Consider the following 23,676-nt stretch of genomic DNA (forward strand, 5'->3'; position numbering starts at 1 on the left):
CTTTTGAAAATACAGCCTTTCCAAAATGAGTGAATCATTTATGCTAGCCTTGTATACAGATTAATTTATATATTCCATTTTGTCCTCGAATTTCATTTCATATTTGTTGGCTTTCGTAGCGTTTTACAATAATAATAGTACTATCAAAATAAATAACAGTTTTATGTTTTGTAGAAATAAAAGAGGAAAAACGCTACATAAAATGAAAGTGTAACTTCTTTCTCGAAAATTACGGGAGCACACTCAGGGTGTCTACTAAAATTCCAAAATGAAATGTCGTGACTTTTTCTTTGCCAAATTATAAAATTTCGTAACTATCTCAAGACTGAATCTGAGTGCGAATCAGGCCGAATTTCTATGCATGTAACAGAAACGTGGTTGCTTGCGATTTGCTAGCGTGTAAAGCCGACCACAGACATTTTTTGGCGCTGAATTTTGACATTTTACAGAGCAAAGTTTTTCAGTCAATATTTATGTGTGTACAGATAAAAAAAAAATCGTGACCCAAAAGCTAAATTCCGTGACTTTTTCTTGACTTTCATGACCGTTTTCTGATTTCGTGACTTTTTCGTGACCGATAGACACCCTGACATTACATCGTTAAATTTTTTTTTCAATGCTCCAGAGCACGAATATTTCAGTTTTAATAATAATAATAATAATAATAATAACAATAATAATAGAAGAAGAATGTATGCAACATATTAATCTTTATAGGTCTTGGAGTTTGTTTAATCTGAATTCCAACAACTCAAAAATTATGTAAAAGGACGTTACCTTTTTTCTGATCTATATGAATTACTAGACCAAGATCTTTCCTGAGTTTTCTTCGAGTAATCCGTTTTGCACATAATTTTAAACTAAAACTTGAGAACATGAAGTATATAGTCATAAAGGATTATTATCTGTACACTACAAAATTCATACTGCCTGTTCTTTCTGACACCTCACTGCGCTCATTTGTTGGTGCTGAATGCTGCGTTACCAGCTTTTGCGTCGAGTATTGAAACACAAAATTACTCATTGCAAGTAAATCTCAGTTTTATAAAATTAAATACACAAAAGAGAACTACGAAGAATGCTCTGAATAAGCAGCAGGTCCACTACTCAAGTTGACATTCGACTAAAACAATGTACATTTGTTTATATTCAAATTGGCAACGTGCGGAAAGGGTGGAACATTTACCATTGCAGAGGGAGAGAAATGAGCCACTATAATTGGCTGAATGTACTGTTGAAATGGAAATGGTTCTTCTTGTCTGATTATGACCACTTGCACGAAGGAAAAAAACAAAGGAAAGCAACTATCAGAAAGGACACGTTGTATCAAATAAAGTATATAAAGGAAACTTACCAAATCAGAATTGGCCACGTGCCTGTAAGTAGCATTTAAACTTTCACCTAAAGCTCGCCACGTAAACCCTTCCAAAGGTTTAATCAAATCTACCGCTGTAGGTTTGGGCTCAATGTAAGAAGGAACTATTTTCTTCCGTAATTCTAAAGCCTCTTCTATTAACAGTTGGCCCTCATCTGGGTCATATTCGGACGTACTTGATATGTCACTGAAAGAGAAAGAGAAGATTAAACCATTTGATTTTAGTTAGATGACCATTCAACAAACGCATGTTTAAGTTTTCCATCAATCAAAACTAATGTTGTCTTTCCTAATTTTCTAATATCTATTATGTATTTCTTACCTTATTTTTTTTTTTTTTTTAATTAATTAATGGGAAGCTAGTAGCAGATTATTTTAAATCAAAATTATAGAGATGTAAACTTGGTAAAGTAACTGAACAGAAATATATATTGAGTGTTCTAAAAATGGCGCCCACGGACCACAGAATGCTCTTCTACAGGCCAAAATAAAGCAAAAATGTTATATGATGGTTTGCCCTCCGGGGCGGCATCCAGCCGCTATGAGGAATCAAAATTTCACAATGTGGCAACGTCGCAGATTAACTTGGAGCTATTAGCATTACTCTACGAATACAACAAGCAGTTGAATCGATTGCTACACTAATAAGTGATGCTAGGCAATGAATATCGACTTTAGCTGCCATCTGGAAAGAATCGATATACCTATTTGGAGGTTGGTAGATCTAATCTATGGTTCTTTATTTGCGACGTTGCCACATAGTGCAATTTGTGTCTCCATACGAGGACTCGAAAGGTATACAAATGTATATATTTTTCTGCTTTATTTTGACTTGTAGAATAACGCTCTGTGGTCCCTGGGCGCCATTTTTAGAACACTCGGTATGTATATATATTAAATCTCTCCTGATAAGTTCATATGGCAAGGATTGTCACTAATACAATCCTAATATTTCATTTTGTTAACGAAGAACATTCTCAAAGGGACGAACATCTCGAGCTATACATATCAATAAAATAAGTCTATAGATCTTGATATTTATTTTAATGTCCTTATTTATCTCTCCGTTAACATTTCTCGTTCTACCTAGTCGTACCATAAATACTGTCACACTGTTTGAGGATAGCTGTACTTCCGCCCGTACACGTGAGCGACGTCAAGAGCAGTATCGTGAAGCGTGAGTCATTGCTGGATAAGCTGAAGAAATGGAAAGGTGTCAGTTGTAAGTATTCAAAATGGAATAGGGCGAGTATGGAAATCATGTGGCCGTGATAGCGTTGCATAACGTAGGCAAATCACCAGGGAAGATTTTCAAAACTCTCCTGCAGCTGCAAATCTAAAAAAGCACTCTCCAACGCTTTATTGAAACTGGAACTGTGAAAGATCGCCCGCGACAAGGAAGACCACCCACAATACGAACACAGAAACTTGTGAAAGCAATGGCAGTGGTGATCCACGAAATCCAGTAAGGAAACCGTCAGTTATGGCTCGTGAGCTGAAAATGTCTGTCTCGCAAATTACGCAGTGATCTGGGATTCTATGCTTACAAACAACGCAAAGGACATCTCCTGACAAATAATCTGAAGTGCTAGAGGCTCCTTTAAGCAAAGCGCTTACTTAAGCGTTACGTAGCAAATGGGCACCATCGAATCCTTTTCAGTCATGAAAAGATTTTCAGTTTGAGGAGACTTTCAATGCCCAAAAATACAGGATATATACATCCTCTACAGAAGCTAGTGGAAAGGCTCAAAGGATTCAGAGAGGTCAGCGTTCTACCTCAGTCATAGTGTGATGGGATGTGGGCTTCAAGGGAACAACGGAGCTCCATTTCTGTGAAAAGAGGATCAAAACTCAGCCGAAATGTAAAAGGAGACAGTGCTTGAGAGATTAGTCAAGAATCTCACCAATATCCTCTTCCATGGACAGAATTGAAATTTCCAGCAGGACTCAGCCCCAGCACACAAGGAACGGACAATCCAGTAGCGGCTGGAGGCAAATGTGCTTAAAACTTTACGACAGTATGTATGAAATGACTAGGTAGAACGAAATATTAGGCTGAGATGATAATTAAGAAGAAAATCTATTATAGAGAACATACTTGTGAGCGCTCAAAACATAAATATTGAGTTGTTTATTTTCTTTAACTAATTAGGGACCGTGGTGGTTCAGGGTAGACTGTTCATCTGGTGTGTAGGGCTCATGGCTCGATCTTAGCTCGTGCCAAGTAGGGTGAACAAACATCATGTGTGTGTTTTCTCTGAGTTCTCCCGTTTCCTTCTTTCTTCATTCCACCTTAATTCGTTCCAAGCACAGTCTTCTTTAGCCTACACGGTATAACCGTGGTACGTAAAACTGACATATTTATTTCATTTAACTAAGTAATACTACTCTTTGCTTCTTAGTCTACAAATACAAGTAACTGAACGAGTCAAATACGTATATGATATTCATGAATAATAGCCAAATTTCGAAATGAAAACCCAATTAACTTATTTATGTGGGTCGTTCAATATTTAAGATTCCCTAACCTGGAAAAAAAAAATTAAGATCCATTTGTAAACTCTACACATAAAGGGTTCATAATGATCTGGTCTCTTGTAAATAGTTGAAAAGTGACTAAAAGTACACGAAAAAGTGACCAAAAGCACACGAAAAAGTGACAAAAATCTCATCATGCTCCTTTTTTTTCTTTGTCAATTTCTCCATCACCTCTCTCTTTGTTTGTTGTTTTTTCATCTTTTCTTCTTTTTGAGTTTCCTCCTTTTTCAGGTTTTCTAAGTATACTTTGTAGTTACGGTAAGATGTAAAAAGCTTCTAAGGAGAACCAGTTCTGGCCTATTTCCGAATTTCTTCATCCCAGACATTATATTTAACTTAGCATTGAGAGTTCTCAAAGCCACGAAATATTCAAATACATCACCTACTCTTAAGAAGAACATAAAAGAAGCATAACACAACACGAACTTGGTGAACCACACAAACACATACACACAACGTTGAGTGGAGCGTTAACTATCACGAGAGAAAACTAAAAGACTATTATGATAGAAGAAAGAATAAACACAGAAGGGTTCTCAACCCCACCTTGAGAGCATAAGCATCCACCAACCATCCACTGTGCTTTAGAAAGAATATAAGCTAAAGTGAGAATAAAGCTGACTGTTTCACATGTGGCAGCAAGTACTGAAGCTTTCAGAAGAGTAATGAGTAACAAGTTTCTGCCTTTTTCCATTTATTTTTATAATATTCTTCTTAGCAAACTGACAATGCAAAACATAAATCACACGAAAAAAGTCACTTTACCTCCTAAAAAAGTAACAAATTTGAAAAAAAAAAAAAAAAAGTAACTTTTAGTGACCAACTTGAAAAAAAGTAACTTTTAGTTTAAAAAAAAAAGTGACTCGCTATGAGCACTGCACATATGTGTAGGTGGGTCTTTCCTCACCTCTCCCCACAATCTCCATTGCGATTCAAGCATTTGTCTCACCGTTGCACCAATTTGTTCAACCATTTTGAAAAAAGGATTCTGACTAATTAGCACTCTTTTCACATTCCGCCTCACTTTTTCATCACCAGTTGACAGGAAACCAGAAAATGAAATGAAATCTTTCAGTTTTACGTCCCCCGTTTATGCCGGTTAGGCTAAAGGAGACGGCGATGATGAGAGATGAGTGAAATGGTGGAATGAAGAAAGTGGGAGGAAACGGGACAACCCCGAGAAAACCTACGAGCACGGTGTTTGTCCACCACTAAGTCCACACACGGCGCGAGCTGGGATCGAACCAGGGACCCCAAGCACCGGAGATGAACGCTCTACCACTGAGTCGCCGTGCCCTCCGACAGGAAACCAGGTCGCTTATGTCGAACTTGAACTCTTCTTCAGGGAAACGAAATGCGACACAAGCGACCTGGTCTCTTCTCCTTGACGGTAACGACCACCCCCCCTCAGCATGTAAACATGACACAAAATTGAAGAAGTAGTGTGGGAACGGCTGTCCCATCCTCCATACAGCCTCAATTTAGCGCCGAGTTACTTCCATCTTTTTCCAGTGTTAAAGTCTGCATTGTAAGGTAAACGTTTCGAAACAGATGAAAAAATAAGGAGGAATGTGAGAAAAGTGCTACACAGCCAGAGCTCTGATTTTTTGCAAAAGGTTTGAACAAATTGGAACAACAGTGAGAGAAATGCCTGTATCTCAATGGGAATTATGTGGAAAGATGAGGAAGGACTCACCTACACATGTATGTATAGCTTATTGAACGACCCACGTAGATAGTACATTACTTTTAACAAGTAACATTTAAATGAACTTACTAATCCTTAAATATTGTATTAAACTGATCTGTTATGGACGGAAGTTCTTTCAGTATCTGATCCCGAAAGGCCAGTCCTTTTAAGTAATCGGGATCTCTTTCAAATCCTCGAGCAATGTAGAACAAACAACTAAGGTAGTCACACAGGACAAAGAGGATTGTTATAAGGTTATCCAAGCATGGCCAATGATTTGGGCTGCATCTGAGTCCCTGTAAACAAGAAAAGTAAATTAAAAAAATACTATAATAAGTCAGAATTAAAAAAATCTTATCATTTAAATCTCAAAGGCGATCCTATATATTCAAATAATACAAAAAAAAAAAAAAAAAACTCTTATTTAAAACATTTATAAAGATTTATTTTACAAACAATTTCAAGACATGCTAGCCTCTTCTTCGGTGCCTGATTAAGTTTCGCTCCTAAAACTACTTCTTATCGAGATCTGACGTTATGATAAATCCTGAGAATTAAAAATAGAATACTGATTTATGATTTATTTTAATTACATTTTTGAAGTGTCTGAAAGAAGTAAAAAATTGTTCAGTTCAACGAAATAGTTTTACAGACGATTTTTCATGACAATACTTCATTTATAACTACAGAAGTTAGCACAAGATGTATCTCACCACAAAATCGATTCATTTGATTTTAACATCCCTTTCAGCAACGAGGGTATATAAGACGTGATCCCACAGCTTAACGTGGAATCCGAATCACATGAGCTCCTGCCGGGAATCGAACCCGGGTTCTCCCACGCCAAAGACGCGTATGCTAACCGCTTAGCCACAAAGGAACTCATGTAACCACAATAAATATGCGACTGACTCCACGTGTACAAATTCATGAAAAGTTATCATCGATCATCGAAGCAAACGGTTTTGGAGAAAAGTGAACGTCAAGAAATTCTCTATCATAGGATAAAAAAAGAAAAAAGAAAGATCACAGAATCATAAAGCATTTCTACTTTTAAATGAAATCTTTTAAATTTTACGTCCTACGGTAATTTCTGCAAGGCTAAAAGATGCTGATGAGAAATGAATGAAATGGTGGAATGAAGAAAGTGGGAGGAAACGGGAGAACCCGAGAAACCCACGCACACGGTGCTTGTTCACCAAAGCTCACTTGGCGCGAGCTGGGATCGAACCCAGGATCCCATGCACCAGATTTGAACGCTCTATTACTGAGCCATCGTGGCACCAATTCTACTTTTAATTTTCACAAATTATCACAATGACAGATATCAATAATATGAAATCATTTTAGCAGCAAAACTTCAATCAGTCACAACCGAAGAAGAGGCGAGTATCCCTGGAAACTATTCCTGAGCTTTCTATTTACAGATCTATTCGCTTTCTCACGAAGCTTTGCAGCCCTTGTAAACAATGCAGATAGCAATGTGTAAATGTTGCCAACAAATAGACTAAAAATTTTATAGAAAATCTCGAGTTAACATATTAAGAAACAAACTGAAGAGCGGGAGATTGAAAATGAAATGGCATGGACTTCTGATAGATTACCAAGATGCATTTTCTCTCTCCTGAATCTTTGAAGTAGCATATAAACATAGACACAGAACACTAGGAAGCATGGCCTCCTCCAGCGGGGGGAGGGGAAGGAGGATGTTGCCTCCCTGGGTTTTGAAAGGTTTTTGGAAGTGCATACAAATTTACTTACTTAAAATGTTATAACACTTAATATGTTTATATTAAATATTATAGTATTATAGATTATTTACTGTAGTTAATAAGAATACGCGCATAAATAACTTTTGTTTTACATGATGTATTATGTGCCCTCGTGTATCAAAATATTGTGTATTCGCAACTGAGTTTCTGTGTCGGTCTTTTGTCCCCCCCTGGAAAAATAAAATGAAATCTTTGTTTTACGTCCCACGGTTATGCCGGTTAGGCTAAAGGAGACGGTGATGATGAGAGATGAGTGAAATAGTGGAATGAAGAAAGTGGGAGGAAACGGGAGAACCTCGAGAAAATCCACGAGCACGGTATTTGTCCACCACAAATTTTACTTGGCGGGGGCTGTGATCGAACCCGGGACCCCAAGCATCAGAGGTGAACGCTCTACCACTGAGACACCGCGCCCCCTGTCCCCCCTGGAATCGGTATTTTGCCCCCCTTGAAAAAGTCCTGCGGACGTCCATGTCTGAAAGCCGGGCTGAACAATCTCTTAAATTTTCCCTGTCCCTGCAAATCATGGCTAATCGTGGTTGACCATAAATTTTCGTCCTCTGTATATCAGGGAGTTTGCATTAATGGTTCAAAATATTTAGTGCACCACTACTAAATTTTATTTAGCCTGCCCATAGCGTTAAGGGATAACATGGAAAATTAGAATCAGAGCTATTGGCTTTTACTATGTTCTCTAGCCTCTATTGTCTTTCAATGTTTATTAGCTTGACTAGCAGATCTACTTAAAACATATGTTCTTTTACTCCCGTCCATTTCAAGACTGTGTTTCGGATCACTACGTGACTCTCCAATAGAGACGAGAGAACGCGTGGATCAAATAATTCTGGGCCACAAGTGGAAAGAGGCCTGGTGGATAGAAAAGGAAGGGGATGTAAACTTAATGAATTGGACCAAAGGTATCAGCATTAATAAAGAATGGAGAAATATTATTGATAAATATAGAAAAATGTATATGAATTAATGTATTCAATGGTTGCTCGCTTCTTGTTTGTTTCTTTCTGGTAGAATGTTATGTTGTCCCATTGGTCAGTTCAGATAATTTCCACGCTTCTGATTGGCTGTTTGAACGGGCCAATGAGAGAGCAGATAGGGAGAAGAATTGTGTGTATATATACTTGAGTAGTTTTTGTATCACTCAGTGTACGTCTGATGAGGATCTTGGCTAGAAGATCGAAACGTCACGTGTAAATGTGTTTTTATATTAAATAAGTGCAATCTTGTTCAGCAGTGTATTTATTTTATTTTATTTGTTTTATTTATTTTATTTTATTTTTTTTTCAATCATTCACATTCTTTAATTAACCGTCTCCTTCGGCAGTTGTTCAAGACAGTTTAAGTTCTCGATTGGTTCTCATTGTAGTTTTCAGGGTTACCTTGAAAACAAGTTGAAACTCTCTCAACATCTGGTTCACACATTAAAAACATACCCGACGATTTTCCCTTGCATATCATCCTGTTATCTTGAATTACTGATACCACTTGCGAATGCCGTTCTTTGATGGTGGTTCTTAGTAACAATTTGTATGAAACTCAACTTGGAACACTCATAACAGACTGACTAACGTGAAACTGTAGGACAAAAAAAGCTTTATCTCCATTCAAGCAGCCATCTTCCAACTTGTCACCGCCACCTGACGGAAGAATTTCGAACTACTACGAACGTGCTAAACAAAACTTAAGGATGCGGCCGAAAGTATTTTAATCCTCGATAGAGTTTTAACGCTCATGGAACTATTTCTTACATTACAAATTATTTTGAAATACGCTGTACTGACAAATGAAGGAAGTAACTGATTTTACAGCACATCATCTATACATGTGAACTGAATGGTACACAAAGAGAGAATGAAAAACACGCGACTGGATTGCAATTCGAACCCAAGTCTCCAGCTTACCGTGCTAACGCGTTAATCACTACGTAGCCGGTCCGCTCTTTGAGCAGCCACACATTCTATCACTTTTGAAGTCGTTCGAATTTTTTCACATGTTGTGTACCATTCGGAATTAACAAATTTAACTTTCACTAAATGTAACAGCTACAATTTCTGTACATTATAACAGAAGCTAACAGACCCTTACCTCCTGAAATGCGTAACATGATAAATTGAAATTGGACACTTTGGTAGCAACTGTGCCTACTCTGTACCACAACGTAACATCTGTGTCATCCAACTGAAGAGCCTGAGAAGAAAGAAAGAAAAAAAAAGTTGGTTGTCTTCCAATCCAAATTGAACTTTCAATCATCTAATCCTTAAATATTAAAGAAAAAAATAATACAAGGTGTCTACTAAAATTCCAAAATGAATTTTCGTGACTTCTTCGTGACCTTTTCTTTACCAAATCATAAAATTTCCTAACATTTTCAAAAGCGAATTTGGGTGCGAATTAGACCGAATTTTCATCCATGCGATAGAAACGTACTTTGCTTCCGATTTGGTTGCGTCTAAAGCCGACCATAAACATTTTTTGGTGGTGAATTTTGACGTTTTATAGAACAAAATTTTCCAATCTCTACTTACATTTACACAGTTAAAAAAAAATCGTGACTCGAAAGCCAAATTTCGTGACTTTCATGACCGTTTTCTGATTTCGTGACTTTTTCGTGACATTCGTAACCGCTAAGACACCCTGTAATACAACTAAATGCCATTAACGCTACAAACAATCATGGCAAAAAGTATGAGAAAATGTTTTTGTTTAATAATTCAAATAAGGTTTTAATAAATAGACGTTAGTAGCAGATTAATAATTGATCATAATTTTCAAAATAAATACAGTGAAACCTCTCCTACAGGACACCTATTAAAAGCAGGCACTTTTCAATCTCCGGCAGAATATCATTCGATACAATGGGATAGTTACTTCCGAATAGCGGACATTCTCAATAACGAACGCGGACTCTGAAAACTATTCCCCAACAGCTATGTAGAACTTCTAAATAACAGACTTCCAAGATTTTTTTTTTTTTAATTTAAACAATAACGGACAGCATTTCTAACATTATCGTGCATTGTTGAGTAAGATGAAGAAGGCGCTAACAGGTAGTTGAAGAAGTAAAAAGATTAAAACATTACTTTTTGAACAAAATAAATAAATAAAGCTGGACTCAGTTTAATATCTGCATTTGAATCATATATTGAGAAGGAAATTGCAAAGAACTTTGTGATTGGAAGAAAGATAGATTATTTTAAACCAAATGCATCTGCTCAAAAGTAAATTAAATCAACTGCACTTTTTGTGTTTGTGCTTATGTTAGCTAGTATGTGCATTTCAATTTGCTTTAATTGTACTTAGAAAAAACTGCACTAGTGTACATTACATGTGAAAACAAACAACAAGATAATGTTGCCCAAATTTGTGTGTACATTGCAGTGATTTTTCTTGTGTTGCATCCTAAGCTTTCTCCGAATAGCGGACACTTAAGAATAACGGACAGTTTTACGTTCACCGTTACTGTCCACTGTACAATTGGAAGACATCGGATAAAAATCGTACAAAACCATGGAATGATATAAAAGTTCGGCCATATCTAAGATGGTGATCTTATAGAGGTTTATGACTCAAAATAGTTAACACCGTGTAGCAAATATAAAATGAAGAGATATAGAAACATTCTTCTATAAATCTATGTAATGCTTACCTCAACGTAATGTTTTAAAGCTAACTTCAATTCGCCCTGCTGAAGCAGAAGATTCCCTAAATTCTTGAGACAGGAATATTTTAGAACTAGCGCTGGTTGAGTAAGACCTTCTCTGCCATCGATCTGAGTAACCTAGAACAAAACAATTATATTTTTCATTACATTAATCAAATGTTATTTGGCTCCTTCCAGTTTTTTCAAACAAACAAAATGTCGAGAACCTAAGCAACATTGTATATTTAACCAAACCTAGTTCTTGTGGAATAAAGTTAAGAGACCTTGAAGTTATATACAAAAATGAACGTTTGTTTATATGTTTATACGATACACAAATCCATACCGTTGGCCCGACATACTTCTAAGTACCTGTATCGAAGAGATCAAAATCTGGAAGAGACCGTAGGCACAATTCTTAATTGTCTACTAACATGAACAATGTTCCTTCCAATATATATATATATATATATATATATATATTTCTGATATTTCAAACGAACTGTTCGGACATTTTTCATCACGGCCACAAGGCCAAAACTATGGGACCTACCGTAGTCGGATCAAGACTTCACTTAAAAACTAATATGTGCGCTATCAAAAAAAAAAAAAAAAAAGTTTTAGAATCCTACGGTACTGACGCAACATTTTTATAGAGTTCTGCTACGGGCATATAATTTGAAGTACCCACCATCTACCTCTATAAAAATTGTAGCTGAAGTACTACAGGGTTCCGAAACCGGATAGGACACATACTAGTTCCTAAATGAAGTCAACCAGACTACGGTAGGTTCCATATTTTTGGAGCTATGGACCTTTAAAGTTCATTTTTCATATTTTCGGCAGCCTATAACTCCGAAAGGAAGCATTTGTGCACCCGGATTAGTCTATACTTTTTGTCTTATCTTCGTGTCAGGAATCACTTTCCCAACGTTATCGGTGTTGTTTTGAAACACCCTGTATGCACCATAAACCCAGAAAGGGTTAAAGTCGTTATTTTATGTAGAATCTTCACTTCGTATTTGTATTTCAACAATGGAATGAAAAAAAAAGTATTACGCAACAATGTGAATACAACAACAACTTAAGCCTTATGGCTCTGATGGAAAAAGCCCAAGCAGTGCATCTTAAATGGCGGACAAAAAGACAAGATACTTTTATTGGAAGGAAAATTATTCAGGTTAAAAGACAATTAATATTACGATGATCCATAAGCTTTATTATTACAGTAAATATTTAGAATTCTTTTATGCGCATACTGAGGGGATGGAGCAGGTTCCAGATCCAGAGGGGAAGAGATGGTTAAAAATTTATTTCAAAAATAGTATCTAACGAGGTCCTCAAGTTAGGAAGATAGAACTCGGTATGTAAACTGACCTAAAAAAAAAAAAAAAAAAGTTGACATCGTATGACTTACAATCTGAAAAAAAAAAAATGCCACTGCATGAGGGTGACACTCCTAACGGTTTTGAGAAGAGGCGATGTAAAAATAATCGAAAACAACCAATTGCAGTGTCAAATCCATAGTTTTCGTGGTCGCTGAGATAAACAGCTACACTCCCGATGCCGTCTAAGTCAATGGCATGGAGGTGAGAACAGGTGAAAAGTAAAATGTCCAAAATACCAAGATTGGTGTCCAAAGTTTTCGGGGTTCCTAAACTAATTGATGGTAGCCCTATTGACATACGTCAGCTGGCCCAGGAATTTACTGGAGCAACGCAGAAGGCGATACTCATCGTTATTTATATACAGTTCTTTGTTTTCAGACATTCTTCCCGTGCAAAGCCAGGTACTTCTACTGTATCGTATACATAAAAATGTAAGTCTGTTCCTGTTGTCCAGAATACAAATTAACACCGTTGCTTTGGCATACTTCTAAGTAATTATATCGAAGAGACTATAGTCTAGAAAAAACCGTAGGAAGTATATATATATATAAATATTTTAATATGTATCAGGCTTTCCAATGCTAATGACAAAAAATATAGGAAATCACGACGAAAAAATATACGAGATTTCGTGAAACTGAAAAACGAATGTTTCAATTATCCAATAGGCAGAAATAAATAAAATAAAAAATCACATGGAAATTACATAAAATATTATATGAATATACATTCTTCTCTAAATATAACTAAATGGGTAATTATCTCGTAGCAAAATTTTATATGAGTTTCTTAGTGTTTTCGCACGTCGTTTACCAGTACTAAGCAACGACCATAAGGAAAGTGTAAAAAGGACCTGCATCAGAAAATAAGTGTTTGTACGTATACGTCTCCAAGATGTGAATAATTTCATCATTTGTAAGATCCTATCATTTCTATGTTAATTTTTTTCTTTTTTTTTTTCAAAAGTTGTAAAAATCAATACAAAATTCATTAAAAGATCACAAAACACACGATACTAAGAGTTGGTTTGCCAAGTATCTAAATACACAATTGCAAACAACTTAATGCATCTAAGGAAATATATAGACAGTAAAAATATCATTTACACTTTCATTTTCTTCAGTGCCTGAATATGCTTATTTGCCATCTTCCGTTTCTCTTTGTTCTGCTTGTTTTGAATTTTCTGTAGTTCATTCATCTTCAAGGATGCGGTCTGGATCATTGGGCAACACTAACGTCAGCCATGTCTTTTTTTTTTTTTTTTTTTTTTTTTTTTTTATATATATATATATATATAGCACAGAAGATAATCTTGTTTGGGCATCTTTCACCAGTCTAGTAGCTACTTCCATTTCCTTCTGTAATGTTTTGTCCATTTCATTTCATTTCTTCAAAGACGATTCACTCTTTGAAATTTCCTTTCATATAGCTTCTTGCTTCGCATTTCTTAACGCACTTTCTTCTCTGGAAATCTCTGCCACTGCGGCCTCTGTGGATCTGCACTCTTGTCAGGTGTTCTGCACAGCATCTATTAATTGGTTTTCAACTTTTTCTCCACACATTCTAATGCTGTACTTTACAGTCCTCAGTATCTTTATATTGTTTGGTGTAATTATCTATAGACAATAAGCAGGAAAGGACGAAATACAGAAGAGTTGCCATTCAACCAACCTACTACAGAGACAAAAGGTCCTCTAACCACCCACACCTTATTTCCTTATGTTATTTTCACAAGTGCAAGTTGCAATGCCACAAAATATAGGAGGTTTCGTTAAAATGTAGGAAATATACCAGTTTATAGGAAGAGGCGCAAATATATAGGAAAAATAGGAAATATAAGAGCATTGGAAAGCCTGATGTATCCTAAGGAGGAAGGCGAATCCTAAAAGGGGAGGAAGTGGTTTAAAAATTAGGACAAAAAAAAATTAGTCTCATGACCTTCTTGTTTTAGGAACATGAAAACTCGGTACATGAACTAATTAATGAAAATAATTGGACAAATGCCCAGCACTTTAGAAAATACCACTTCTGAGGAAAGGAGATTTCTATATTTTTACTCAATATCTATATATGAATTCTTATATATATATATATATATATGTGTGTGTGTGTATAAAATGTTGGTTAGTTGTTCATTCAGTATACCTAAAATATTGGAATACCGTACAGAGTGAAAAATACGGAAACGATGGAAACACGTGTTTCATCCTTCTAGTAATACTGATAAGAACCAAAAGTATCAAGCCAAATTGATTTATTTATCACGTGAGAGGGCAATTTCAGCAATATTAATTTTTAATTTAATTTTTCACCGAAGAAACTTAGGGATGGGTGAAAACTTGTGAACTTTTACTGTAAAATCTCGCTATAGAATTAAAATTAACGTAAAATTTGCCATACAAATCATGTTATGGCAAAATAAATAAACATTGAACTTACTGCTGGAATTTACAGTGTATTTATGTGCATCTCCTGGTTCTTTTTCTTTTTCCTAATGTAATTACGGTATAACACTGGCTTGTGTCAGTTTTATGAGGTTTTTATTTTCGCGTAAAATGCACGATTTAAGTACAGCAATCTGTTCGTACATACATAATTCACATTCTTTACAGAATCGTGACTAACGGAATTGGCAATTTTTGGCAAAACTCCATCTAATCCGGCCTAAATTTGCATAACTCAAATCTAAGACGAACCTTTATTTTGGAGGCAAAAAAATCGACAAAAAAGTGCATCTTAGAATGGCGTAAATACAGTAATTTTCATATTGGATGTAAGCTTGTTCAGTTCAATTTAGCATTTCAGGTGCGATCATTACATAATAATAATAATAATAATAATAATAATAATAATAATAATAATAATAATAATTGTCTGATGGAAGCAAATTTATAAATGTGTACTCAAGCTGGAATTACACAATAAGTCCTAAGTACAGTAAATTTACACATTACGCTAAACAACGTGCTTACCTCAGAAATGAATCTTGAGTTGAGTAATTCTCCAAACGCACGCTCGGCCTCTTCAACATTGCCTTCCCTTTGTAACTGTAAAGCCTTGTTATAGAGCGAAAGAGCCTGCTCCTCCTAGACGAACAAAATAATGTTATTTAACAAAAGAATCACGAAGGCGGGGATACAAACTAACTACTTATTGGATAGTAGAGAGAGTACAGCACATAAAAAAAAAAAAAAAAAAAAAAAGGCACACAATAATAAACACTTTCGCTGGATATTCACCAAATAAGGAGGGGAAGAGAGATACGGCGAAAAAGAAATGGTAAACTCTACGATTTAAAGTGTTCGGGCAAGTGAATTCCAACATGACACGACAATCTCTGATAACAGTACCTACAGGATACGTATTGAATATTTCAAAATAAAAACACCGAATCCAGTGACAAAGAAAATCTTCCTTACAGTTTGAGTTTCCTTCATTTTGAGTCTAACGTCCCTTTTAGCAGCGAGGCTATATGAGACGGGACCTATTGATTAACGTGGAATCCGAACCCCATGGGCTCCCGCCGGGAACTAAAGCCGGATCTCCCAAGCCAAAGGCGCGTATGCTAACCGCTTAGCCATGACGGAGCTCTCCTTACAGTTTGGTTCCTCTGTCAGGGTTCACTTATTTGCCGAGCACGAACTCCTTGACTTTTCAAGGTTTTCCTGGCTACAATTTACAAACTTCCAGGTCTATATACAAATTTCTTGTACTCTCACCACGAATCGAACCCGAGACAGGAGCACATATAATGCTTCCTGGTCTCAATTTTTTTTTTTCTCATAGGACGATACAATAAATCACACAATCAAATGGACAAATAATGGAATTCTAGCAAAACAGAGCAATTGATCCTGAGAAAGATTTCAGTGTGGATTGAAACATTCAGGCTAATTAATACAGAAACATTAAAGTCGAGCAGTAAAAAGGCAAGTCAAATGTTCTTACATAATATATATCATATAGCTTCTATTAGTGATTTGATTAGAGTCCGGGGGCGCGGTGACTCAGTGATAGAGCGTCCACCTTCCGTGCTTGGGGATCCTGGTTCGATCCCAGCTCGCGCCGTGTAGACTTAGTGGTGGACAAACACCGTGCTTGTGGGTTTTCTCGGGATTCTCACGTTTCCTCCCACTTTGTTCATTCCACCATTTCATTTATTTCTCATCACCGTCTCCTTTAGCCTAATTGACATAAGCGTGGGACGTAAAACTTAAAGATTTTTGATTGGATTTATATGTCTATTTTCAGTATCAAAGCTAAAGGACACGGAATCTAGTGCTTGAAATAGGATCTGAACTACTCACGGTTTTATATCCAAGGTAAGTGCAATGAACGCGTTAGCCAATTGGCCACAAAAACAAACACAATGAAGTACGGATGACAGCTAGAAAAATGCAATAACAATACGATTACTGTTTTATATTTTATATATATATATATATATATATATATATATATATATATATATATATATATATACCGGTTGTTCTAAAAATGGCGCTCATGGACTACAGAACACTACTCTACAAGTCAAAACAAAGCGAAAAACATGTATAAATGTACACCTTTCAGGTCCTCGTCTGGAGACGTGAATTGCACTCTGTTATTATTATTATTATTATTACCTGAGCTTCTTTCGTTGAGGTCGGTACCTCCTCTTCCCTCTCGCTCTCCTCCTCCTCCTCTTCATTCAAAGCAGTAATGCGCATCATTTTGAAAACGAGATTAGATACACGAACTACTAGAAGCAGACTCAGCTCCTCAATACCATTCCTATTGGAACATTACCTGCAAAACAATAAAATAATACATGCATTTATTTAAACAATCTATGCTAACAGGAAAAGAAACAATCTATGCTACCAAGCGCTAATTTCCTAATTAAAGTACATAAATCATGAAGTATTGAGATCGCAGCTCGCCCCAAGGGGTTAAGTGCTGCATCGCCGGATTAATTTTAGAAAATTTACATGGTCAACTGGAGAATTTACTTTGGTCTGTGAGGAAGAGTGAGTGAAAGTCAGGTAAGTGGAATAGTTGAAGTAAAGACAGTGGCTGTTGTTAGTTGATTTTGATGTAAGCCGCATTGTATGTGGATATAAAAGAGACTATTTGGCGAAGAAGTACGCTTGTTATAATTTAGTCGCTGGAAAGACAATATGGAAATGGAGCATTGTACAATAGATTCTATACGATTTCTTACTCGAAATGGGAAAAGTTTACGCGCCTCTGTTCTGTTCTGAAGATCTAATCCAATATAACCCAATTTAGTACATTTTGACAGTTTTATTAGATAGTATTTAATATCTCTTCCAAATCCACACATAATGTAAGAGTTCTATGCCATACACCACATTTAGCGCTACCTTTGTTTACGTATTTACCCATCGTCACCAATGCGCCTACTCCCTATGAACGCACACCTTCGCTACCGCTCAGGTTCCCCTGCTGCACTTCTACCCTGACTTGGTTAGATACCATTCGTGCTTCTCAGTGGCCACCTAGCACAAGTTGATTAGTATCTTATCGCATACGTACAATAAAGTCCTCCTAAAGTGAATCTACACAGGGGAAGGTAAGTCCACTGCCACATCGACGGCCCCAGAGCCGGTACTTGAGCCAGAGCAACTGCCAAGTTATTTGGGAGAGAAAATAAGTAATACCCCCCTTTATTCTCAATATCCTAGAAAACTTTACACGCCTCTGTTATGAATGTCTAACGCAACCTAACCTAATTTAGTACAGTTCTTTCCTAATTTATTGCATTTTGGAACCTTTTCTCGATTTTTCGGTGGTCCGGCCCCAAGTAAACTTTATTGATCAACATCATGTGCATGGGTTTTCCCAGGGATTACCGTGCCCTTCCTTCTGTCACTGCACAATTATCATTCATCTGAACATCGCCGTCTCCCCTAACCTCGGCGCATAATCTTGGGACATTAAACTTTTAAAAATGAATGCTTTCGTAAAGTAAATTAGCACAGAAATATATGGATCAGTTTCCGCAGATGTGCGACAGAACTAATCTAAGCCCCTTGGGATAAGAAAATGGTAACCTTTAGTTATACACTTTCGGAAAACGCAAACGAAAATTTCAAGATTTGCTACAATTCCTAAATGTGACTGCCATCCTTCATCATCACTGGAACCAGTACTCCTGACGTATTGATAACAGTTTAACAATATGGAGCATGTGGGTTACTTTAGAGAAGAGCAATAAGCATATATTCGGAAGCCTCAACAGACATTCTAAATGTTGGTTACCATTATATTGCAGGAACAGAAATAAAAAAAAGATTAAATATGAAAACAAGCAAGGTATTTATTAGTTCCTTACAAAAATGAAAGTATATAAAATTATCTAGTACATAATAAATGAACAGGAACAGTAGTGAGTATCCACTTAACTCTAGAAAATCAGGATTCTCGTCATTGGTTTTAATGAGGAAGAACACTGTTACTTACTGAGTCATAAGAAGGAATGCTCCCAATATATCTTCATACAGAGTTCAAGGTCTTATCCTCCAGTCTATTAGGTCTCGTACCATGACGCCCCCATTGATATTCCCGCATCTTATGACTTCCTTTCATGACCATACGGTTTTGAATATTTTCAACTCTTCCCCAGTGACATTGTAAGCTGCGTATTTATAGAAATTCATTCTTACGTACATACATCACTCCGTCCTTGGTTTTAACGAAATATTGGAACGCGAGGCTGCTTCTGCTCTTCTCTGCTTTTGTGTGCGTTCTTTTCGTATTACACATTTTCATTATGCATTTTGGAGATCAAAATCTGATAAAGCCCAGAAGTCTTCAAACAGTTTCTGCTGCTCATCATCCACCCAATGCCAGCTGCTGGAACTTCTTTCCCTGTTGACCCTGTAAGACATCCTACTTTTCCTAATTTGTTTCCTCTCATTACGTTTCCATTGTTCTTGGTGTTGTTTTCTTTTTCTCTTTTTAGGAGATTGAGGTTGAAACTACTGAGCAGTACTTACTGTGTTGGAACTGGTGGATACCACGGTTGTTTTGCTTCTTTTGGTCATTCTTTTCGGCAGAAATAAAATATAAAGGGACACTTTACAGCACTTTGTGGAATACCATGAGCAAATATGGGAAACCATGCTTTCAAGACAATGGTAATTCACATTAAAAACAAATTTCCGTGCAATGTAACGGTAACCCACACCACACACACATGTTCCCAGACTATCTACTTCGCCTCTGGGCCATTTCATCATTCTTATTACACTATAACGCTCTCTGTTCCATATCGAATATTGTATACAACGTCTTGTTTTTTATTCTACGCGCATTTATCCGATGGAATATCATTGACAGCTTCCAGACAGACTTCAGACATTTTACATCAGTATACTGTCATTCAACTTTCGAATTTATCGTTTCTGCATCAGGAGACAACTCTGAACCCGACTGGTTCTACCGCACGCAAATAAATCCTCCTGTTCATAGTAAATAGCACCTCCAAGAGTCGCAGCGTTCTGCAACAGAGACGTCTTGTCGCCGACCATCTTGTTTTGTGGCTTACCAATCTCTTGACAGTAACATATTGGGGTTACCATCATGAGTACCTTCGAGTTTTATCATTAGATATATTTTTCGACACAATGTTAATAGTTGATTTAGTAGCCATCTATTGCCGGGTACTGTAGTTACTGTGTTTCAAAAATTCGAATTTTGTGGGTTACCATTATCTAGCCCCAAGGGGCTGAATTGAAAAATTTACAGAAGAAATGGAGTAGTGGAACATTTTTAGATATTACATCGTTTCGTTGTTCATTGCGGAGCATTTAAATTCAAAATTACACTTTTGCACATCCACTGCTACTAAGGCGCATCTTCCCTACGGACTCCCGCGCAAACCCACCAGCTACGCCTTGCGCTGACTCGGTTAGATGCACATCGTACTGTTCAGGGGCAACCTAGCACAGGTTTATTGTTTCTTGCACTGTAGTTTTTATAGCATACGCGTGGCTCACTATTTCATTTCAGCCTCTCTGAAGATGTCTTCTTCATGAAGTGCAGACCGACAATCCAAATCACCTAGATGCCCTGAATCGTAGCCTCTACTGATATTAATAATGTTACTTGTCTTGGGGATAAACAGTGAGTTCTATTGTCAATGTGTTTCTTTGTACATTGATATTTCTACTGGGGTAACTAGGCAAGGTTCTAGAACACAGGTCCCCTTCGCATTTAGTAGGGATGACACAAAACAACATAACCTGCGGGGCTGACTCACTCGCTAACGCTCGCTCGGCAATATCGTATGAATTAAATATTAAACTATGGTACAGAAAGGATCCAACCTAGCTACTACTCTATATAGGGGGGCCTGTATTCTAGAACCTTCCCGGGAAACTAAGTTTGACGGGTATAGTTTTGGCGCATCACATTTTGGAAGTTTTACAGATAAAATCCAATACATTGCATGTAAAGACATGTTTATAAGGAACAAATTTAAGCCAGCGACAAAATTAAATACAAAGTAATACAGCTAGATTTTAGGTTTACAAGTCTACGAATACTAGTGTAAGATCTTGCTTTACGACGAATAAAATAAGTGACTGCATATGAAAGATGACTATTAGAGGGTCAAGCTCCAAAGTTGGCCGTCCGTTTCTAGCAAATTTTTGAAGTTTTACCGGGAATAAATGGATAAGTTGCTCGTTTGTGTGCTTGATATGTAAGGAGAGCGGAAGTTGTGTTTATTTTTCTTTATAAGCAGTTGTAAACATGGAACTATTGGGCAAACGGAGGGAACTACTCGCCGCAAGGTTACTGCATGTTTGGACTGTGAAAAAGCAACGAGTATTTGTATTCTGAACATGGCTGCAGCTGTACAGAGACGCTCCAGTTGGTATCCTCACACGGATGAGAAAGTACACTCTATTAATCTTAACAAAATAGGTCCAAACTTTTCTAACCTTAAGCTAACCCGACTCCACCCTACTCTATATCCTTTTAAAACGCCCCTCCCCCCCCCAAAAAAAAATATATAATTTTTAAATTTTCGATCCTTATTAGTACGCTTTTTGTTGAAAACCAGGCGGACGACCATCTCGGAATAAATGCCATCTCACACCGGCGGTATATTTCTGCATAGTGTACAGAAACTGTACTTCATGCTTACAAGTGGAGCGTTAATAGTATGGGGTTAAGTTTAGAGTTACCCCTCCGCTTTTTATAAAAATCAGGAAAATTTACAGGAGAAATAAGGTAAGAAATGGTAATTTGAAGTTTTTATTTGATGTTTAGCAATGTAAGTTCGGCAGGAGTGTTATGTTTAATACGAGAAAAGATATGTGGAAGTTAGTACTATTTGCCGGATGCGGAAGGTTTCAGCAGCATGGTAGTTGTAAAATATGGCGAACAGGTGTAACGGATGCGCAAAAATAATGAAGAAAACCTTTTAAATTTTTGTGAAACACACGGAGTACTGAAATTAAGTGAAATGTAACAATGTTTAATACTTTAAGCACTGTTTTTTGTATGTTGCAAAGTCCAAGGGCAACTTCAGACTGGAGGGGCAACTCTAAACTTAAGCCATAGTATGAAACAATGACAAGTCCTATTGAAACTCTTACCATTGCCAAAACCCACCTTTTTTCACAATTTTTCCTTACGAGCACACCCAGGATCTCTGACGTACCTGCTCCCTTGGGACGCACTCCCGCCTTAACTTGTTGGTCCACCAGCTTCGCCCTGCCCTGAATGAGATGACATTTGTGCTCTGGGACAGTGGCCTACTCGCACAGATTGGTTTGTGTTTCTGAGCTATAGTGTTTATGGTGCACACCCAGAAGCCGTAATTATAAGCAAATCGTGAAATTGTAAATTTTCAACAACTACTTCTGCTGGCCCACTTGAACCTTATCCATGCCAAGTGACATTTTCATGTCGCCCAGCGGAAACCTTTTAGGGGAGTACGAAAGAAATTAGTGAAAGAATTATAATTTTTCAAGAATTCTTTCTAGTGGCGCGCCAAAAGTAAACCAGTACGCTAAGTTAATTCTTTATAATACAGTGAGAAGTTCACAGTGGCGAGTGACGATTTGTCTGTCAACAGACATTAAGTGTTTCTGTCAGCTCCAAAATTTGCAAGTTTTCTACACTACATAGATATTAAATCTTGTATACTCCCAATACCTAATCAAAAGATATCATTTTAATTATCACATATTTATCGATTTAATAATCATATCGATATACTATTATATCTACATAATGCCCTAAATCTCTACTATGAAACAAATACAAGTACTGTACATATACATTTAGAAAACAATTATGCAAAAGCAACATGCAATAGTACGGTATAGAACTTAATCTGTAATAAAGAATTATTACTTTCAAGCATAAGAATTGTAGAGAAGAAATTAACTGTTGTTCTAACATTATATGGGATTGTCAAGTAAAATTTATGTCTTTACACATAAAACTGAATAACCCGGAATAAACATACCACTCACCAATTAATTCATTCCCTCCTTCGCGCAAATGCAGTGTTGTCAATTTTGTCATTTCTATAAAATTTTCTTCTTCTTCTTCTGCGGTTGCAACTTACCTTAGCGAAGATCGCTCTCCCGGCAATTATTGACGGTGGGATCAAAAGAAATATATGAGAAATTGAGATGAATCTTTAGAGATTCTTATAAGATGCTAAATAACGTAGATCTTTGTAAATAAAGATAATAGGCAGTAAGAACAGGTGGGGATAAGGTGAAAATGAAAGAATCTACATTAAAAGGGCCAGAACCGTGAAATTTATGAAGAATAGAGAGAAATGGCGGGCGATATTGGTGATAGAGAGGGTAAGAGAAAATGAGATGATCGATGGAGCCTATATCAAGACCACAGTTACAAAGTGGAGTAGTACGTTTTCGGAGAAGATATATATAAAATTTTCTAAATGCACATCTCTTCGTACCAAACAGAGCTGCCAATAACAGAGAACAAAATTATCAATTTTCGTCTTGAAAATTATCGTATATTTGTTATGCACGTGAAAATTATAGAAAAAAGGATAATACTACTAGCAATAGCAATAATATATAATAAGCTTTTCCAAGAATATTTAGTTTCGAATTCCAAATCCAAGTCAGTGTCCTCACCATTTTTTTTACCCTTATTACACTACTATGAATAACATTTCCTCCCCCTCGTTGAATTTAAAGAATAGACATAGGGTTGCCAAAAGTGCAATTGGCCAATTTTCAAATTTTACCTGG

General features: G+C 36.7%; 1 protein-coding gene across 3 annotated transcripts in view; it reads right to left on the bottom strand.

The window, feature by feature from the left end:
• LOC145672879 (uncharacterized) overlaps positions 1-23,009 on the bottom strand; it is a 210,181-nt gene extending 187,172 nt beyond the window's left edge. Inside the window, exons 1-7 of one of the 3 annotated variants that reach the window (XM_081742065.1) lie at positions 22,918-23,009; positions 17,047-17,209; positions 15,391-15,504; positions 11,037-11,168; positions 9,476-9,577; positions 5,691-5,899; positions 1,355-1,562 (exon numbers count right to left, since the gene is read on the bottom strand). In XM_081742065.1, the coding sequence (XP_081598191.1) occupies positions 1,355-1,562; positions 5,691-5,899; positions 9,476-9,577; positions 11,037-11,168; positions 15,391-15,504; positions 17,047-17,133 (852 nt within the window). In that variant the 5' untranslated portion in view covers positions 17,134-17,209; positions 22,918-23,009. The other 2 variants (XM_081742067.1, XM_081742064.1) reach the window with 2 other exon arrangements.
• Positions 23,010-23,676: the final 667 nt, after the last annotated feature.

The sequence above is a fragment of the Thermobia domestica genome, chromosome 16, assembly GCF_964235325.1.
Source record: "Thermobia domestica chromosome 16, izTheDome1.hap1.1, whole genome shotgun sequence".
NCBI classification, from domain to species: Eukaryota; Metazoa; Arthropoda; class Insecta; order Zygentoma; family Lepismatidae; genus Thermobia; species Thermobia domestica.